The sequence below is a fragment of the Mangifera indica genome, chromosome 1 (assembly GCF_011075055.1).
Source record: "Mangifera indica cultivar Alphonso chromosome 1, CATAS_Mindica_2.1, whole genome shotgun sequence".
Lineage (NCBI taxonomy): Eukaryota > Viridiplantae > Streptophyta > Magnoliopsida > Sapindales > Anacardiaceae > Mangifera > Mangifera indica.
Genome location: NC_058137.1, coordinates 92721 through 109224, shown reverse-complemented (window position 1 = coordinate 109224; position 16504 = coordinate 92721). Strand labels below are relative to the sequence as shown.

General features: G+C 34.2%; 3 protein-coding genes and 1 pseudogene across 5 annotated transcripts; 2 read left to right on the top strand and 2 right to left on the bottom strand.

The window, feature by feature from the left end:
- Positions 1-133: 133 nt before the first annotated feature.
- Positions 134-3273, bottom strand: LOC123227517 (annotated as a pseudogene).
- A 281-nt stretch (positions 3274-3554) lies between these two features.
- On the bottom strand, positions 3555-5853 carry LOC123217175 (protein trichome birefringence-like 3). 2 transcript variants are annotated; one of them, XM_044637999.1, is made up of 6 exons: positions 5599-5853; positions 5272-5512; positions 5021-5192; positions 4399-4598; positions 4159-4299; positions 3555-4061 (listed from the first exon to the last, which is right to left on the bottom strand). In XM_044637999.1, the coding sequence occupies exons 1-6, from the start codon at positions 5789-5791 to the stop codon at positions 3728-3730; spliced, it is 1281 nt and encodes a 426-aa protein (XP_044493934.1). In that variant the 5' UTR covers positions 5792-5853; the 3' UTR covers positions 3555-3727. The 2 variants fall into 2 exon arrangements, with proteins under 2 accessions (XP_044493934.1, XP_044493926.1); XM_044637991.1 differs by having other exon boundaries at positions 4141-4299; positions 5599-5850.
- Positions 5854-7436: 1583 nt separating this feature from the next.
- Positions 7437-9653, top strand: LOC123194632 (bifunctional monothiol glutaredoxin-S16, chloroplastic-like). Its single transcript, XM_044607948.1, has 2 exons — positions 7437-7903; positions 8904-9653. Exons 1-2 carry the CDS (start codon positions 7508-7510, stop codon positions 9408-9410), a joined length of 903 nt encoding a protein of 300 aa, XP_044463883.1. The 5' UTR covers positions 7437-7507; the 3' UTR covers positions 9411-9653.
- Positions 9654-11489: 1836 nt separating this feature from the next.
- Positions 11490-15087, top strand: LOC123214700 (PHD finger-like domain-containing protein 5A). 2 transcript variants are annotated; one of them, XR_006501872.1, is made up of 5 exons: positions 11490-11835; positions 11994-12324; positions 13610-13957; positions 14041-14217; positions 14513-15087. XR_006501872.1 is itself a non-coding variant. In XM_044634651.1 (4 exons), the coding sequence occupies exon 3, from the start codon at positions 13876-13878 to the stop codon at positions 14206-14208; it is 333 nt and encodes a 110-aa protein (XP_044490586.1). In that variant the 5' UTR covers positions 11769-11835; positions 11994-12324; positions 13610-13875; the 3' UTR covers positions 14209-14217; positions 14513-15087. The 2 variants fall into 2 exon arrangements, 1 of the variants encoding a protein (XP_044490586.1); XM_044634651.1 differs by having other exon boundaries at positions 11769-11835; positions 13610-14217.
- Positions 15088-16504: the final 1417 nt, after the last annotated feature.

Sequence of the window (16504 nt, the reverse complement as noted above, 5' to 3'; positions counted from 1 at the left end):
GGATATTAACGGTCTGTATCATATGATTAAATGTTCAAGCCCATTTTCTCATTGTATTGTGGAGACGCCAGCCATGCGAAAGGGAAATGGAAATAAAAATTCATGGCAAACTGAACTTACAAATTTCCAATTCAAGTAAGAAAATTTGTATATCATAAATAGTATCATTGTCTGGCTCAGGACTATGGAGTATGACAAACAAATATCCGCTGGAAAATTGGGAGCATGCTCCAAAAAACTCAGCTTACAACATGGAGTACATGGGCAAGAGCAATAGATAAAACAACAATTTTATTTCGTGTTGCTTTATTTCTTTGACTACGCCATCAGCCAGTGAATCAACATCATTATTCTTCCCAAAAAATTTTACAAACTCCATCTTAGGACTCATTAAGTACCTGCACAAGATTACATAATTGTGACAGTTTGACATGGGGCATCATATATGTAAGTTGTGAGACCATCTCTCTCACATACTCTCAAACAAAGAAATGTCAATTTTCTTGCTTTGTTTTTTTCATTCTTTAATATATCAAGAAACCATTGCTGAAAGGATATAACTAGGGGAGGATTTGAGCCAAACCGAGCCCGAATAAGAGTCAGTTAGTTTAAGCACAATTCGGATCCAAAACAATCAACTCAAGATAGTAACACCAAAGAATGTGAACAGTCATCAAAAAGATGAATCATCATCTCCAAAAAAGAGAAAAGTGCCAACAAAACGATTCTGACATTTGCGTCAATCTCAAGCCAAGCTTGAGTTAAATGGGGTTGAAATTGCTTTAGCTTGAGTTTGGTTCATTTGAGCCAAATGTTAATTTAAGTCCAAGTTGGCTTGGCTTAAATTCATCATTTGATTACAAAACCAGTATACAACAAACAAATACTATTACTCAAGAGGCAAGAACTATTTGAATTCAAGCTAAATATCATTTACTATTCATAGCTTCTTACGAACATGGAAGCTGGAAACTTGATAACTACTACACTTGCCTAAAAATCATGAAAAGGTCATCTAACAATAAATATTTAAGAAATGAAATTAGATAAACCATTAACATAAGCAGAAAATTTTGAAGAGAAACAGTCCAAGAAAACTGATACATACATGACTGTGGAGTGATTGACAAGATAATCTGAATCTTTCTCAGCTGTCTTCAAGTAATAAACTAGATATGCCCGTGCAACATTTTTTATCTCATCAAGACTCCCAGTTAACCCAACCAATTTCGGATGGAACTCTGTTATAGTGAAAAAGCATGGAAATCAACTTGAGTTGATCAAATCATAGTTGAAACCTATAAAAAAACCAAAAAATTTACTTTCAGAAATGAATTAAGACGCACCTTTGACATATTCGCGTACTTGCTCCACAGTATCTCTCTCAGGATCAACAGAGATGAAGACAGGCACAACATCGATCGCCGCTTTTTCCTCTACAACATAAAAGCAATAATTATTACATACTCTTCTCAGATTAGTTTTCCATGTAACATATATCCTGCAGCCTGGACATAGATCTAGAATTTACATCAATAATTTTGTTAAGGGAATTCTCGTATTGTTATTCATCCAAATTTAAATTTTCAATCATGCCTCTAACTTGACCTCCATTTGTATACTGGTAGATGTAGTGATGTAAGACTATCAACCCGGATCTCTCGTAATCAGTTAAGGGTACAAACTTTAACAACTAAACAAGCACCAGGGTTTCCGAAGTTTAATGAACAATATACAGAAAACACTACACTATACATAAACGTCAGATTCTGAATCAGAATGTAGAGCCAAAAGGTCTGATTTTAACTGCCAAATGCACAAAAGAGAAGAAACTCACTTATTTTATCGGTTGCAGCAGCTAGCTTTTGTAACTCATCTGGGCAGATATCAGGACAATGAGTGAAGCCAAAATATATCAATGTCCAACTCCCCAGAAAGTCTTTATCAGTAACCTAGTTTCCATCATGGTTTACAAGATTAAATGGCCCCCCAATGGCTGCTTTGCCAGCAGATGGCCCTTTTTTAACAGCTTGTGAAGCATTACTTATTTCTTGCATCAACAAATATAAAATCAGAGATGACTGAGCATAATGCTTGCAAGATCAAGGCCGAATGAGCAGTCTAAACGAAAAACCAATCAATAAATGTCGTGTATGCACTATAAGCAATGATTGACTGTACCAGTGGCACAATTAACTATCAAAACTCACAAGTGCTACATTAACTTCTTTTTCCTTTTCTACTAAAAGCATTCAGTTGAAAACAAAGAGTTCAAAGCGTGATAAAATCAGCCACATCACACTGCACATACTTAGCATATGATTAACAAACAGTGTGTAATTACATATGCAAATACATATAGTGTCACTATAACTTATTTAATCTAGATTATTGGATTAAATAATTAATTATGAAATGTTTAAGATAATTTTTGTGAATAATCTAACTGTAGATGATAGTTTAAAAAGGCTATCTTAAATAGGCACATCATAATATATAATCATAATCTAATAATCATACGTTTGTGCAAAATGGGCATATAATTAAAAAAAACAACATAGAGACCTACCTTCAATATGTCGTTTCTTCTCCCGGTCATAGTACCATAAAATACCAGCTCCAGTAAGAACCAGCAAGAGAAAACTCAACCATGAAACAGGCTGACAAAAATAAAAGAAAAAGAAAAAGATCATTACCCAATTGATTCATATAAAAAACTACATTCCCAGATGCAATATTTGCAAGCATAATTATATTTTTAGAAAAAAAAATAAAAATAAAAATAAAAATCATCACCCCGCCACGAACAGGTTTACCACCATCGCTTTTGCCTTGATTCGAAACCCCCGATTTTTCAGGTCCTTCAGAATCCGATTTTAAATCACTTTTCGAGACAGGTTTCTCGGGTTCAACAGTTGTGGCTGTGTTACTATTGGTAGTCAACAAATATCTTTGAATTCCAAGACCAAATGGGAGAACCGGTGGGATTAAAGGTAGAGTGGGAAGGTAAAGCCCGAGGATGATTGATGGTGATGTAATTCTAGAGCGGCGGCATTGTTGTCCAAGTGTACCAAAATGAGAAAAGAGAAGGATACGTTTACAGAGGTTTGGAAGATGATTCAATTTTCTAGCAATAGCTGATGCCATGCGGCCCTCTTCTAGTTTCTTTCTTTTTCATTAAACCTCTACAGGTGTGCAGGGGTTTTAATCCCAGATATTCTTGGGTTTTCCCAGTGGGCACATGCTGGACTGAGAAAAGTGGTTGATTCGATCATGGGCAGATAAAGTTTGAATTGGTTTAGACTGAAGTATAGTAAAATAAATAATATTACGTAAGAGATAAATAGTATCGCCGCAATGGATAAATAAATCATTGAATAACAAATGAATAAATTTCTAATAAAGTTAAAGCTATAATTTAAAATCAAATCTATCATAGATTTGATTCGAATAAGTTTGGATTGACTCCACCTTGATCGGAGAGACCTAAGGGTAAATTATTTATATATATTGTAAGAGTTAATATCTCTGATCCCTTGAATTTTATTGCAATATTAGAACACTCTTAAAAAACAATAAGCTTTGTCTTAAGTATCCCAAACCTCTAAGGGTGTTACAAATATGAATTTTAAATTTGACCCCAAAAAGAAAATAAAAAAGAAGTTGCTTTACCGAGATTGGCAAACACAAAGGAATTAGAAGTGTATGTATTGTTTCGTTTTTAAAGCTATAAAGAAGCTAACAATATTTGATTCCAAGTATCTGGAACTCCTGGCAAACACCAATGTATGCAATCTGCATAGTGAAGAGGGTCAGCTTTTTGCTCCTCAGTTAAAAGCTTGCCGCCTGTTTCTGTGTAAACTGATGCGTGACCATCGATTCTGTATTCAGAAATTTGTGTTATATTGATGAATGTAACAGGCACTTTCATTTTCTCTGCTATGTCAGCCACCACACTCATCATTCTTTTATCAGAACCGCTTCCCCAGTGCTTCTTCTTCATCACTGGCATGGTTTCATTGTAGCATTTTGTTCCATTCTTTTTGCCCCAGTCTATGCTTCTGCAGAGACAAGTTAAAACATGATTATATAGTGTACAATTAAGAAACATTATTGATTTTGGGAGAGAAAAAGAAAGACTTTGTGTGTGTAGGAGACATAGTTGTGAAAAAGACACGAGTCTTGTTGGGATTTATATTTGAATCCACCCAATTCGCCCATGTCTTGAGGCCAATTTTGTAAGCAACTGGAGTGTCCAATTCTTCAAAACCTTCTTGCCCATTTGAAAATGAACCCCATCTGTGCTCAAATAGAAACATATGTATGTATAAATTAATATTATAATCGACAGAGATGCAAGTTAAGAGAATTTTTTAGTGAGGTTGAAAGACAAGTTACAGTGTCTTGAGCCTAAGGCCGCTCATCCACCAAACGTAAGTATTAAAAACAAGGATGTCAACTCCAAGCCAATGTTGGGCGTGCTTGGCAACTGAATCCACTTTCAATATCCTCTTTTTTGGGTCTCCTATAATGTGGAGATCGGTGTTGGACTCAATTAGAAATGGGGCCCAATAGAATTCAATAGTAGCATTATATTCCTGTATGGTATAAAAAAAGCGATTTAGATTGGACTAATTGGTTTGCCCAAATTTGGGATTAGTTATTAAACCGGAGTAAACTGTAATCCAACGGCTAGAATCCTCTTAAAGAATTCATTTTTAAAAAAAAAATAATATTAATATTTGCATAATGGTGGAAAGAAAAGAACCACAACTATGTGGAATTTTGGTTAACCCAACACAACCCTCATTAATCTAGGGGTTTTTATTTATACGTTGAAACAACTCATATTATGTATTTGATAAATACTTATGTAAAATTTCAATCGACCCCTCCACCAGGTTGTTGTTGAGTCCGGCTTAGAAGACCCTGTTAAGTAACAGTGTTGCTTTACGATTGATTAATGGATTTGACATGACTCATCAGCAAGGACAAAAAGAGTTTACAGCCAAACGCATACCTTAGCTTTGAAGACACTATGAGAGCGACCCCGTTTCATTGACTTGTTGTCTTGAGGAATAATGGATTCAACCATACAAACAAACGATTGCCATTGACCTCTTTGTAATGAATCACCTACAAAAAGTAACCTCTTGTTCCGAAGCTTCTTAAGGGCAACTTCTGGATTGAATCTGCTCAAGAAATCACATACAATAAAATTTAGTGAACACAGAAATATTATATGAAAACATGAGGAGATTCATTTTTAACCTCGGCAAGGTGCAGTCCTCTGGCTGCCATTCCCAGTGACGGTAGTCAGAATCCGGCCTCCCGTTTTTGACACAAGACACTTGCCTATCCAGATATGGACAAGTTGTATCGGAATACAAAGGCTTGATTGAACTGTTAAACACCCACTTCCCATTGACCACATTGCACTCTTCTGGGTCGAAGTCGAATCTATCATCTAGTTCGGTGTTGTAAATGTTGTCGTCTTCTGCAGCTTTATGCCCTGTGGGATAATACAAGGAGAGATTACAAACGTATAAAGAGATTAATGTAACATATTAACATGTAGGAGTAGATCATCAAACTCACTAGATTTCAAAGCAACATTCCTTCTGGAACACGATGTACGATTGAAAATGGATGTGGAAGAAAGTAAAGTGATTCTTTCAGTGTAAAAGAGAAGTACAAAAGCAATACTGCAGAGGGCAACAGTGATGATGGAGGGAAGTAGTTTTCCTCTAGATTGTTTCATTGTGGCTCCAGGAGAAGTTGGAATGCTCATGGTTGAGGTTGAGGTTGAGGTTGAGGTTAACAGAAGGATATGAAATTGAAGTGATGTGCGCTGATGAGGTTGAGTAGGAGTAAAGCCAAAGGCATTTATGATTTGGTTTTACATCTATTCTATTCGACTGTATTTGTTAATAATATAAGAATTGATGGAGGTTAGCAGGTAAGTTGAAAGGCGTACAACTTAAGTTCCTTCTATTGTTAAATATCCTTTAGAATTTTTATTAGAAGAAAGAAATTTTGTACAAACTGGTTGAATCATCATCGTCTACAATTGACAATTGTACAAACGGCCCTCCAATATATTCACCTTCTATTTGAGTATGACCTCCTCGATAAAGAAAGAAGTCAATTTCCATCGGCCTCATCCAGGGAGTTTTGAGTAGTCAAATCTCTAATGTATTATTATTATTTACATTACCCTGGCCTGGCCAAACTTTGAGCTCACCTCAAGTTTCAGGATGATTGGTTTGGTGGGTTTGCCAACTCACTAAATTCAAGTAAAATATTGTTAGAGTAGTCTCCTCAAAGTTTAAATAAATAAATTTGATAATCAAACTTGGTTAAATGGAGTTTCTTGTCCAAACAAAAAATGAGATGAATCAATTCAATTGTTACAATTAATACTACATTAAATTAATTAAGCTTATACGTTCAAAAAGAGATTGTGGTATTTAATATTGACATGATAGATTTAAAGTTTGAAAATTGAGATGGACTTACATTAAATATACAAAGCAGCTTGAAAATTGGATCGCTTTAGAACATAAATTTAACCTAAAATTCTATACGTTACATTATGATTCACATATATGGAATCTCATTTTTTTAACCTGTCATTGAACTTCTTTTTTTCTTTTTTTCTTTTTAAAAAAAAATAATAATAATATGAATCATATTCATTGATTGTTAATGCTCTTGAGCTTGTCAAAATGAATGTGACACTAACATAGCCTTTAATTGCGATAGTGATTCACAAGTGAGAAAATTACTATTTTTGACCCAAAGTTTGGAGAAATTACATGTTTTTACTCTTTCAATTATTAATAAAAATGTTTCTAACACAATACCGTATTATCTTAATAATTTTAATATTTGATTTTGAGTAGTCACAAATGATTTAGTTAGATTATACTAGAATTGCACTAACTTAGGTGCAATCTGATACAAGCCAAGTTTTTTTTTTATTTTTATTTTCAAACTTCTTGAAGAGCATCAAATAATTAATTTTTTCTGTTCTTCGCTTCGTAAACTATGCGTGTGGCGGAATAGAATCTTTTTAGTTTTGTTAAAAAAATGTATGGGTGTATGCCATATGATATGACCTCGAGTAGGATTGAATCGTGATTAAATTGAATAAGTTAAATTTAAACTGTATAAATAATTAAATCATCGATCTCGAGCTTGTTAATATCACCACATCAAGACTCGTTTCACTGACGATTCTTTGCCCTTTTTAATTTATCGTTCATTATATTAAAAAATATGAGTCCAATCTTAAATCAATCATCTGATATTGAGCTGAGCTTAAACTCTACCGTTGGACTCCGAGATTAGTCTGTTGGGCCCATTTATAACAAAAGCCCGATCCAGTTGACACGCTGATTTGTAATTTCTCTTCCAAGTATGGAGCAGCAGCAAGCAATAACAACAAATATCTGTGAAAGACTGCCATAGCTTACCCAACCCCCCTTTCTCCGTCTCAAGCTCAATGGCCACAAGCACAACCAATCTCTCTCTCCTTCAAACCTTCTCTTCACTTCGTTTATTCTCTTCTTATTACCCCCAATATGCCCCCAATCTTTCATGTTATTCACGCTTTAGATCCACTGTCCACCTATCTGCGATTTCTTCTAAATCCTACAGAAATACAATTAAACCTCGCTCTCTAATCGTCGTTGCAGCTGTCAAAACCCTCTCGGAGACGGGGTTACTCGCCGTGCCGTTAACTTCTGAAGAGTTCAATGAGAAATTGCCATCAGAGTCGGGCGTTTACGCCGTTTATGATAAAAACGATGAGCTTCAATTCATTGGTATTTCACGGAACATTGCTGCTAGCTTACTGGCTCATTTGAAATCCGTACCGGAGTTATGCGGCTCCGTGAAGGTACGTATATTTTATCAAACAGCTGCGTATAGATGCTTCATAGATGATACAGTGTGCATATATATATATATATATAATTTTGACTTAGAATTTTCAGGGGTATGAATCACAATTTAGAAATTTGCGTATTGAAGGGATATCATTAAATAGTTATAGAAATAATTTATAAACTTTAACATTAATCTACAATTCAATTGAATTCACCTATGGCTAATAGAATATTGAATAATTAACTACTTCAATGATAATATAAAAGTTTGATTGAGCCATCTGTTTAAAGTCTATGTGTTAGGTGAAAATCGCCTGAATGCAGGGATTGGTTTTCCACTTTGGAGACCTCTGTGTTAGGGTGAATGACCTTCCTCTCCTGAAACCTTGGCTTTCAATTGGTAAAGTTGTTAGGGTTTCCGAGGGACCTGACATTGAAGATTATTGGACCTTGAACCCTCCCATTAAAGGTTTAATAATCCAAAAAGTCTACATTGAACCGGATCATAACTTATGGAGTTGTTTGTGGTGTCTTGTTTACTAGTTAATTCAAAATTATTATTAATATTAACCACATCAGTAAATTTTCTAATATAAACCTCTCAAGCATGGTAAAATTGATTAGAAAGCATAGGGTTGGCTGTAAATGAAATTTACCTAGGACTTATTTACCTGAAAATTAAAAGAGAATCAATGAGGATTATTTATGTGAGAGTTCAGTGAGTTGGGTGAAAAGATTTTTTCGTTTGAATGAGTTTTATGTTTTGGAATTCTGCTTGTGAGTGGGTTCTTGCCTTGGAATGTGTTTGACATAAAATGGTAGTGGTTAGTATATGACCAAGGTAATACATGTTGTGTAATTAGATTAATAAAATTAGAGGGCAAAGATAAGGTGATGTTTATATTTAATGTAAATTATGAATTGTGAATTTTGAAGTTTGTGTATACATTATGAGATTTCGGCGAGAGCACTTGGCTACATTTAGTGTTATCATTTAAACTTTTTTTGTAGGTTGGGGTGGTAGATGAACCTGATAGAACAGTTTTAACCCAAACTTGGAAGTCATGGATGGAAGAATACATACAAGCCACCGGGAAAGTCCCACCAGGCAATGAATCAGGGAACACCATTTGGGTTCGGCAGCCTCCCAAGAAGAAAAAACCTGATCTTCGTCTTACGCCTGGTCATCATGTCCAGCTGACAGTTCCACTTGAGGAGCTCATCGATAAGTTAGTAAAGGAGAACAAGGTGGTGGCCTTTATAAAGGGATCAAGAAGTGCACCAATGTGTGGATTCTCGCAGAGAGTAGTTGGCATTCTTGAAAGTGAAGGAGTGGATTATGAAAGTGTGGATGTCCTTGACGAAGAGTATAACTATGGTTTGAGGGAGACACTAAAGAAGTATAGTAATTGGCCAACATTTCCACAAATTTTCCTGAATGGAGAATTGGTTGGAGGGTGTGATATCCTCTCCTCCATGCATGAGAAGGGTGAGATTGGAGGATTGTTCAAAAAGTAGTAGATTTTTGAATTTATGTTTTTGAAAGAGGCAGCAGGAAGAGAGTTGATTGTTTAGGCCAGTGGTGGATGTTGTGTAAGATATAAGGACTACTTATGTGGGAATAGAGTTCACAGCTGACTGTTTAGGTCAGCAATAGAAGTTTTGTGTATTGTTTTCTGACCCGGGCATCGGATGGTTGAGATTTAATGGTGGATTACTGTTTAAATCAATATAAAAAAAAAAAAATTTTAAACATTTTAATTAATTTATTAAATATAAATTTTGAATTCATTTGATCAAAAATTTAATTTGTTTTGGTGGCACATATTATTTGTATAAAATATTGAATGTTATAATATTTGGATTGTTTGGCAACAAAACTTAGCATATTCTCTATTCCTATACCGTAATTTAAACAACAATTATAATTATTAAAACCAGTACACTTTCAAATATTTTTTGAAAAAACTAACTATTTTATTTTTAAAACAAAATAAATTAAGTAATCTTAATTTTATTTGTTTTGTAGTGTAAATAGAAAATATTAAAAAGGTAATTTATTTTTAAAAAAAAAATTGAAAGTTTGATCCTTTTAATAAGAAAATTGGAGAATTTTAATAGAAAAAAAAATTATAAATGTTAAGTCGTTATTAAAATTAAAAATTAACTTTGTTTTCCTCATGAGTTGTTAACACCTTTCACCGATGAATGAACAATCAAATTTCCTAAGTGCAAGTTCTATGAGCATATGGAATTGCTCGAATTTAAGCACAAGAACGAGATAAAATCTCTCGAATCTGCTGATCAAGGCTTCTCAATGGACCGCAGTGATGAGAATATACACCTGCTTAACGGTTACAGTTTTGTTTTGTTTTTTTTTTTTGAAATATGGTTTGACCAACTTTCGGTTTAGTTTCCTAGAAAAAGAGGGGAAAGAAAACGAAATTTCTGGAAATTAAGCTTCAGTCAGAGAATAGTCAAGTTCGTGTGAGACTGATACAATTATATAACTTTGTTGAGATGTGTTTTCTGATAACATAGTCTATCGGAAGCTCATTGTATATTACATTATGGCTTTTTTGAGTATGAACTGAAATTCATTTCTACTTGTAGCTACTTGCTCTTCATTATCTAGGATAGCATTTTTGTGGACTGCAATTCTACCTGTTTCTGAATGTTCAAGGACCTTTGTTGCTTCATACAACTCTGGTCTATTCATTTCACCACTTGTATGCATCTATTGCAGATATGTTTCATTCGACTTCCATCACATTTGTGGCACTGGCAACTCAAACTTCGATAATCTACACATTCTTTATTATCAAATCTTGGAGGAATTTGAAAACAAGGGTAACTAAAGCAAATAAAATTTTGTATATGAACTTTGATTGAAAAATGATGCCATCGCCCAGGTATGCGATTATCCTTGATACTCATTTCTAACCATTACCATTCCGGCTGAGCAGATAGTCGTAGATGCAGAAGGGACCATAATACAGGAGCAGAAACGTGTCATTAGATCTAACTGTATTAGTTGCCTTGATCGAACAAATGTTACCCAGGTATGTGCAAAATCATTATTGTGATTTACTGATGCCAAATGGTGAATGCCAGATTTTAAAGGAAAACGTGCTGTAAATTTATGCTATCCGGCTTTTCCTTTTTTTCTATTTTCAAATTTATATACAGAGTTACCTTGCTCAGAATCCTTTAAGTTTACAGTTGCAAAGCACTGGGGAGCTAACTCCCACTGAGTGCATTTCTATGTTTAATGAAGATTATGATAAATTCAGAGCTTCTATGTAATATTTTTTATATTATCGTTTCAGTCTTCCTTCCTTAGTCAGTAGTTGAATTCATGGTGATTTCTAGGCATCTTACTTGCATCAGTGTGTGCTGAGCATGCTGATGAGATAAAGCCTTGAATATGTTGGTGTTAAAGTTATGATACTTCGCTGTTATTTAATTTTAATAAAAATGTAACTCACGGTGAAGTTTAAGTTTACTTTATGGTTAAGTAATTGATATGTTATAATAGTTGTAAGAGTTATGGTTTGCGTAGTTAATTTATGCAATAATGGTTGTAGTGTAATGGGTTTAGTGGCGGTAGGAATTATGGTTTTAGAAGTTAATTCTACATAAATTGTTGTAAGAGCTATTTACATTTGTAACTCTATTTATTCATGTCTTAGAAATGAAAATTTCACTATTTTGCCTCACTTATTCTCTTAAAAACCTGTATGAGCTAACAGCTGGGACTGATGCCCTGAAAAGAGACCTGGTTAGGTAAGTGTAAAATGGTCATATGCCTTAAGAACCATCTGTCTGTCTATATGTGTCCCAATTTGTGATCCAATTTGTATGTCTGATACTGCAAATATGGAAAACAGACTGTATCTGGACTAATTAGAGAAGGAATAATTTCCATGATGGAGTTCAGCAGGTAAGCCATCTCTTCATCTTTTTATAATTATTATTATTGTTATCATAACATACCGCTCATAAAATGAAAGGGAGCCACGGCTTTCATTTCATTCTGAAGCTGAAACATTTGTTAAATGAAATTCTTATTTCCTTTGTTTTTCCTATTATCCCTTTTAGCCTTCAGGATGCATTGGATCTTATAAGTGGCCACTATACTGCCAACAGAAATAATCCTTCACCATTCCAGCTTAATGGACTCGAATCATTCTCTGTATGTATCAATGCCTTACAGTATTATTCAGATTGTAAGAATGAACTTATTGTACCACAATTGTGGCACTCGAAATGTTTCAGTTGTCGTCTAAGAAACAGCCTCTAAAGACAAATGAATAGAAGAACAGAAGTGTCTTAAATTGCCTCATTCATCACTGCATGTTGCAGCATCTGCCAGTGGCATCAGCTTTGCTATTTGGAAGATTGACAGTAACGTCTACATCAGTCCATCAACGTACATCTCTTTCTTTAGAAAAGCTCAAATACAGTGGCGCTATTGATTTCTATTTCTTTTATTAAATTATTTTCGCATAGAGAAGTGAATTTTAGTGGCTTGTTTTCTTCGAAAGCGTGGAGAAATGGACAACAATATCTGTATACTTTGGTCTGGGTTGGACTGAGTGCTGAAGTCTCGCCAGTTCTGTTTTAGACCTTGATTGTGCAGGCTTCGTTAGATTGTATTAAAGCCTTCAATTAGGATAGATTCGATCTAAGATAGTTTAGTTTAAATCTACCATTTAATTTGAAAATATTATTTGACTTAAATAAGTCTATTTCAAATTTAAATTCTATTTTGATAACTCAATTTAATATTAACTTATTATCTATTTAGTGATGCTGTTTAGGTAATTAATTAAAATAAGCAAAATTTTAAGCGTTTATACGTTTTTAGACTACCCTAGAAAAGTTTTACCAAAATAAGTAAACCGTATTTTTTTACCCTTTTTACCCTTATGTTGAAAAACCAAGTAAAAATATTTTTTCTGAGAATATGCGTCGGTTTATGGCGGTAACGATGGTAGCTAGGGATTTTACAGTGAAACCCTAAATATGTCGAATGTATATGAATGTTTTTGAATGTTTCGAACGCTTAAAATGATGTAGTTTCGATGTTAATGGATGCCTAGAAGTGTAGCTGTTGAGAGACAAAAGCGCAAAAAGTGAACAGTGTCAAGGAAACTGTGAACAGTGTCACACAAACTTTGAACAGTGCTGTGCAAATACTACTCACATCTCACAAACTGCTTGCAAAATCGCGCAAAAAATACTGTTCACAGACTATGATATCTACTTTTGCGCAATGTAATCAGTGTTTGCGCGATGTGAACAGGTTTGCGCCGTGTAAACAGTGTTTGCGCGATTTGCGCAGTTTACGCAGCACTGTAAATTTATGCGCTTTTATCTCTCAACGGCTATACTTCCAGACATTCTTAACATTGAAACTACATCATTTTAAGCGTTCGAAACATTCAAAAATATCCATACACATAATTCGACATATTTAGGGTTTCAGTGTAAAATCCCTAGCCACCATCGTAACCACCATAAACCGACGCACATTCTCAGAAAAAATATTTTTACTTGATTTTTCAATATAAGGGTAAAAAGGGTAAAAAAAATACAGTTTACTTATTTTGGTAAAACTTTTATAGGATGGTCTAAAAACATATAAACGCTTAAAATTTTATTTATTTTAATTAATTACCCTGCTGTGTTTATTTTGCCACCTCTATTTGCAGGATTCGGAATATCACACGTTACACAAAGGGAGAAAAGCCTATATTATTATTTTAAGCGGCTGCTATGCCTTAAAGCGGTAGATGAGTAGCCCACTTACATTGACCATCCAACTTTTCTTGTTGAACAAGACTACTTATTATTACTTGGGGAGAAAGCCTCTATTATTTTAAGTGGCTATAACTTTACTGACAGCAGAGTCATGGATTATTTATAAGAGAATAAGATGAGAGGTAGATGACAAGACTTACAGAGATTGAGTCTGAGGATGGCAAAGCATAATCCAGATCTGATAATGTGCAGGAAGCAACACGGAATAGCCATCGGACGGCTGTGCGAGAAGCATGAGGGTAAGTGTGTGATTTGTGATTCTTTAGTAAGGCCTTGCACTCTTGTGCGGGTATGTGATAAATGCAACTATGGATCATTCCAGGGTCGGTGTGTTGTGTGTGGAGGTCAAGGGATTTCAGATGCGTATTACTGTAAAGAGTGCACTCAGCTGGAGAAAGACAGAGATGGGTCTCCCAAAATTGTCAATTTGGGAAGTGCCAGAACAGACCTCTTCCATGAACGTAAGAAGTACGGCTTCAAGAAAAGATAGATCAAACTTGTGAGTACTTCATAATTTGTTTTCTTCCTTCCATTTCAAAGAATTTTGTATTACTTATATTTGTCTCATGGTTTCGTAATCATGGAGCTAGTAAGAACATAAAACCTATATTCTTAAAAGTGGATCACTTTTGTATTTTCCTTAAAATCTTTGTATAAAAGACCAATTAAAAGCTGAATGATAGTTGAATAAAGTAATTTCAATCATTTGGATTGAAGTGGTATTCTGGTTCCCTTCTAAACATCTTCTTTGTCATTTTGTCCGACCTTCGAAAAAACCTTCTTTTGGATCGCAGGTTTCAAGCCAGCTCTCGCCTTCTGTCTCGTAAACGACCTCATGACTGATTTAACTCGGGAGCAAAACCAGAGGATGAATAGTTTGAAGGGGGAAACTCGGATAGAGGAAAATTTCTCAACGATGAGTTGGCCAAAATTTAGGAGAGCGTGACGGCTCTCCAGATAACGGAGTTAGCATGGCGTTGGGGAAGTTTGTTGACGGCGAGATTTCGGCGAGGCAAAATGTGATGCAAAGTCTCCGGTCGTCCGTGGATTCATTAGTGGTGAGTGCTGATTTCTTGAGGACGAAGACGGCTACGAAGGTGGTGGAGATATTAAATCCGGTGCAGAATGTGCGGTTTTTGGCAGCGGCAACTCGGCTTCAGCTTAGGATTGGGAGTTGGGGGTTGCAGACAGAAGGTGACAGACCAGAAACACAGATTGAATTGCCGTCTAACAATTAGGTGAGGTTAGCTTTAGAAGGGGCATGCAAATAACAAAAAGGACAAAAGACTTATTTTGGCCCCAGGTTTAATGTAAATACAAACTCTCAATTACAAAATTTCAAAAACCTAAATACTTATTTATCATCCAATTTTTATTAGAATTTTGTATTTAAAGGTAAAACTATCTATCATTTTATGAGTAATATTAAAAAAAATATAATTTATCTCAATTTCGTTTTGAAGTATTGAAAACTGACATTTTATCTTAATCTCAATTTGAAAAATGATTTTTTTCTCTCTACGTTTCTAGAGTTTTCTTCTCTCTAACGACGGTGATGACAATGACCATCGTCTCCATCACTTTCTTCTCTTTGGTCATCTCCTTCTTGGGTGGACAAAGTTGATGGAGATGAAGAGACGAGATGTGTCATTGTCTCTTTCTCGATGAAGAGATGAGACGTTTCTCTTTATCATCTCTTTTTGGTTTGCCAATAAGGAAGATCATCGAAGGTAGAAAATAATGGAGATGGTGGTTAGAAAGGAAAAAAAACCCTAGGGTTTTGGGGGGGGTGGGAAAGTCATTTTTCAAAATTAAAGTTGAGTAAAATATTAATTTTTAAAACTTGAGGGAGAAGAAGAAATGAGACAAAATTATATATTTTTTAATGTTATTGGTAAATAAGACTTTTTACTTTTAACTCTAATAAAAAATTTAAACAAAAATTTAAAAATAAATATTTGAGTTTTTAAAATTTCATAGATGAGAGTATATTTGCAGTAAACTTGTGTAGGAGAAAGTCCTTTGCCCTAAAAATATTGAAAAGGAATTTTGAACACTAAGCGGGTGAGCTCTTTACGCAATTTTGGCCAGTTTGTGAGCCTTATTTGTTCAACCTCTCCTTGGCTCATTGAACTAGGAGTAGGTCTGAATTAAACCAAATTTGAACATTTTTTAAATCAAATTCAGTTTAAATAAAAAAATTGATTTAATTTGATTTTAATTTGAGTTTAACAAGTTAAAATTAAAGATGACTCGAGTTTTATTCGAATAAAAAATAATTTGATTTAATTTAATTCGAATTCATATTTGTGACTCAATTTTATGGTTTAAGTTTGTGGTTTATTGATAAAACAATATTATTTTACTCAATAATAAATAAAATAATGTTATTTTAATAATTGTTTGATATAATTTGAATTGAGACATAAATTAAGTTTGAATTGAATTATACTATTCCTTAGCTTGTAAGCTGGATTAAGTTAAACTTTTAACTCAAATTTAATTCAGTTAATTGACTCTCTTGACTATTTAAGTCAAACTGAGTTGAGCTAATTTTCGTGACTAAATCAACTTAATTTGACTCTAACCCTAACTTCATTCACGAATTTCTCATGAACTTGCTAAAATATAACAAATTGAATATTCTTACAAGTGTGGGTTCCAAACAAGTCCAAGTATACGCTAGTTCGAGCTTGGTTTAAATATAGAATGATCAATTTCAATTTCAAGTTTACTCGAACTTAGTTTGAATCTAGAATAGTTAGTTTAAAACTCAAGTTCATTAG

Bases quoted from the DNA above. Each gene is read 5' to 3' on its own strand.
- LOC123194632 (XM_044607948.1), top strand. From the start codon at position 7,508: ATGGCCACAAGCACAACCAATCTCTCTCTCCTTCAAACCTTCTCTTCA. The intron at 7,904-8,903 runs GTACGTATATTT...CTTTTTTTGTAG, and splicing joins AGTTATGCGGCTCCGTGAAG to GTTGGGGTGGTAGATGAACC.
- LOC123217175 (XM_044637991.1), bottom strand. From the start codon at position 5,791: ATGAGCATTCCAACTTCTCCTGGAGCCACAATGAAACAATCTAGAGGA. The intron at 5,193-5,271 runs GTTAAAAATGAA...TTTCTTGAGCAG, and splicing joins GAGGACTGCACCTTGCCGAG to ATTCAATCCAGAAGTTGCCC. The intron at 4,599-5,020 runs GTATGCGTTTGG...TATACCATACAG, and splicing joins ATAGTGTCTTCAAAGCTAAG to GAATATAATGCTACTATTGA.
- LOC123214700 (XM_044634651.1), top strand. From the start codon at position 13,876: ATGGCAAAGCATAATCCAGATCTGATAATGTGCAGGAAGCAACACGGA.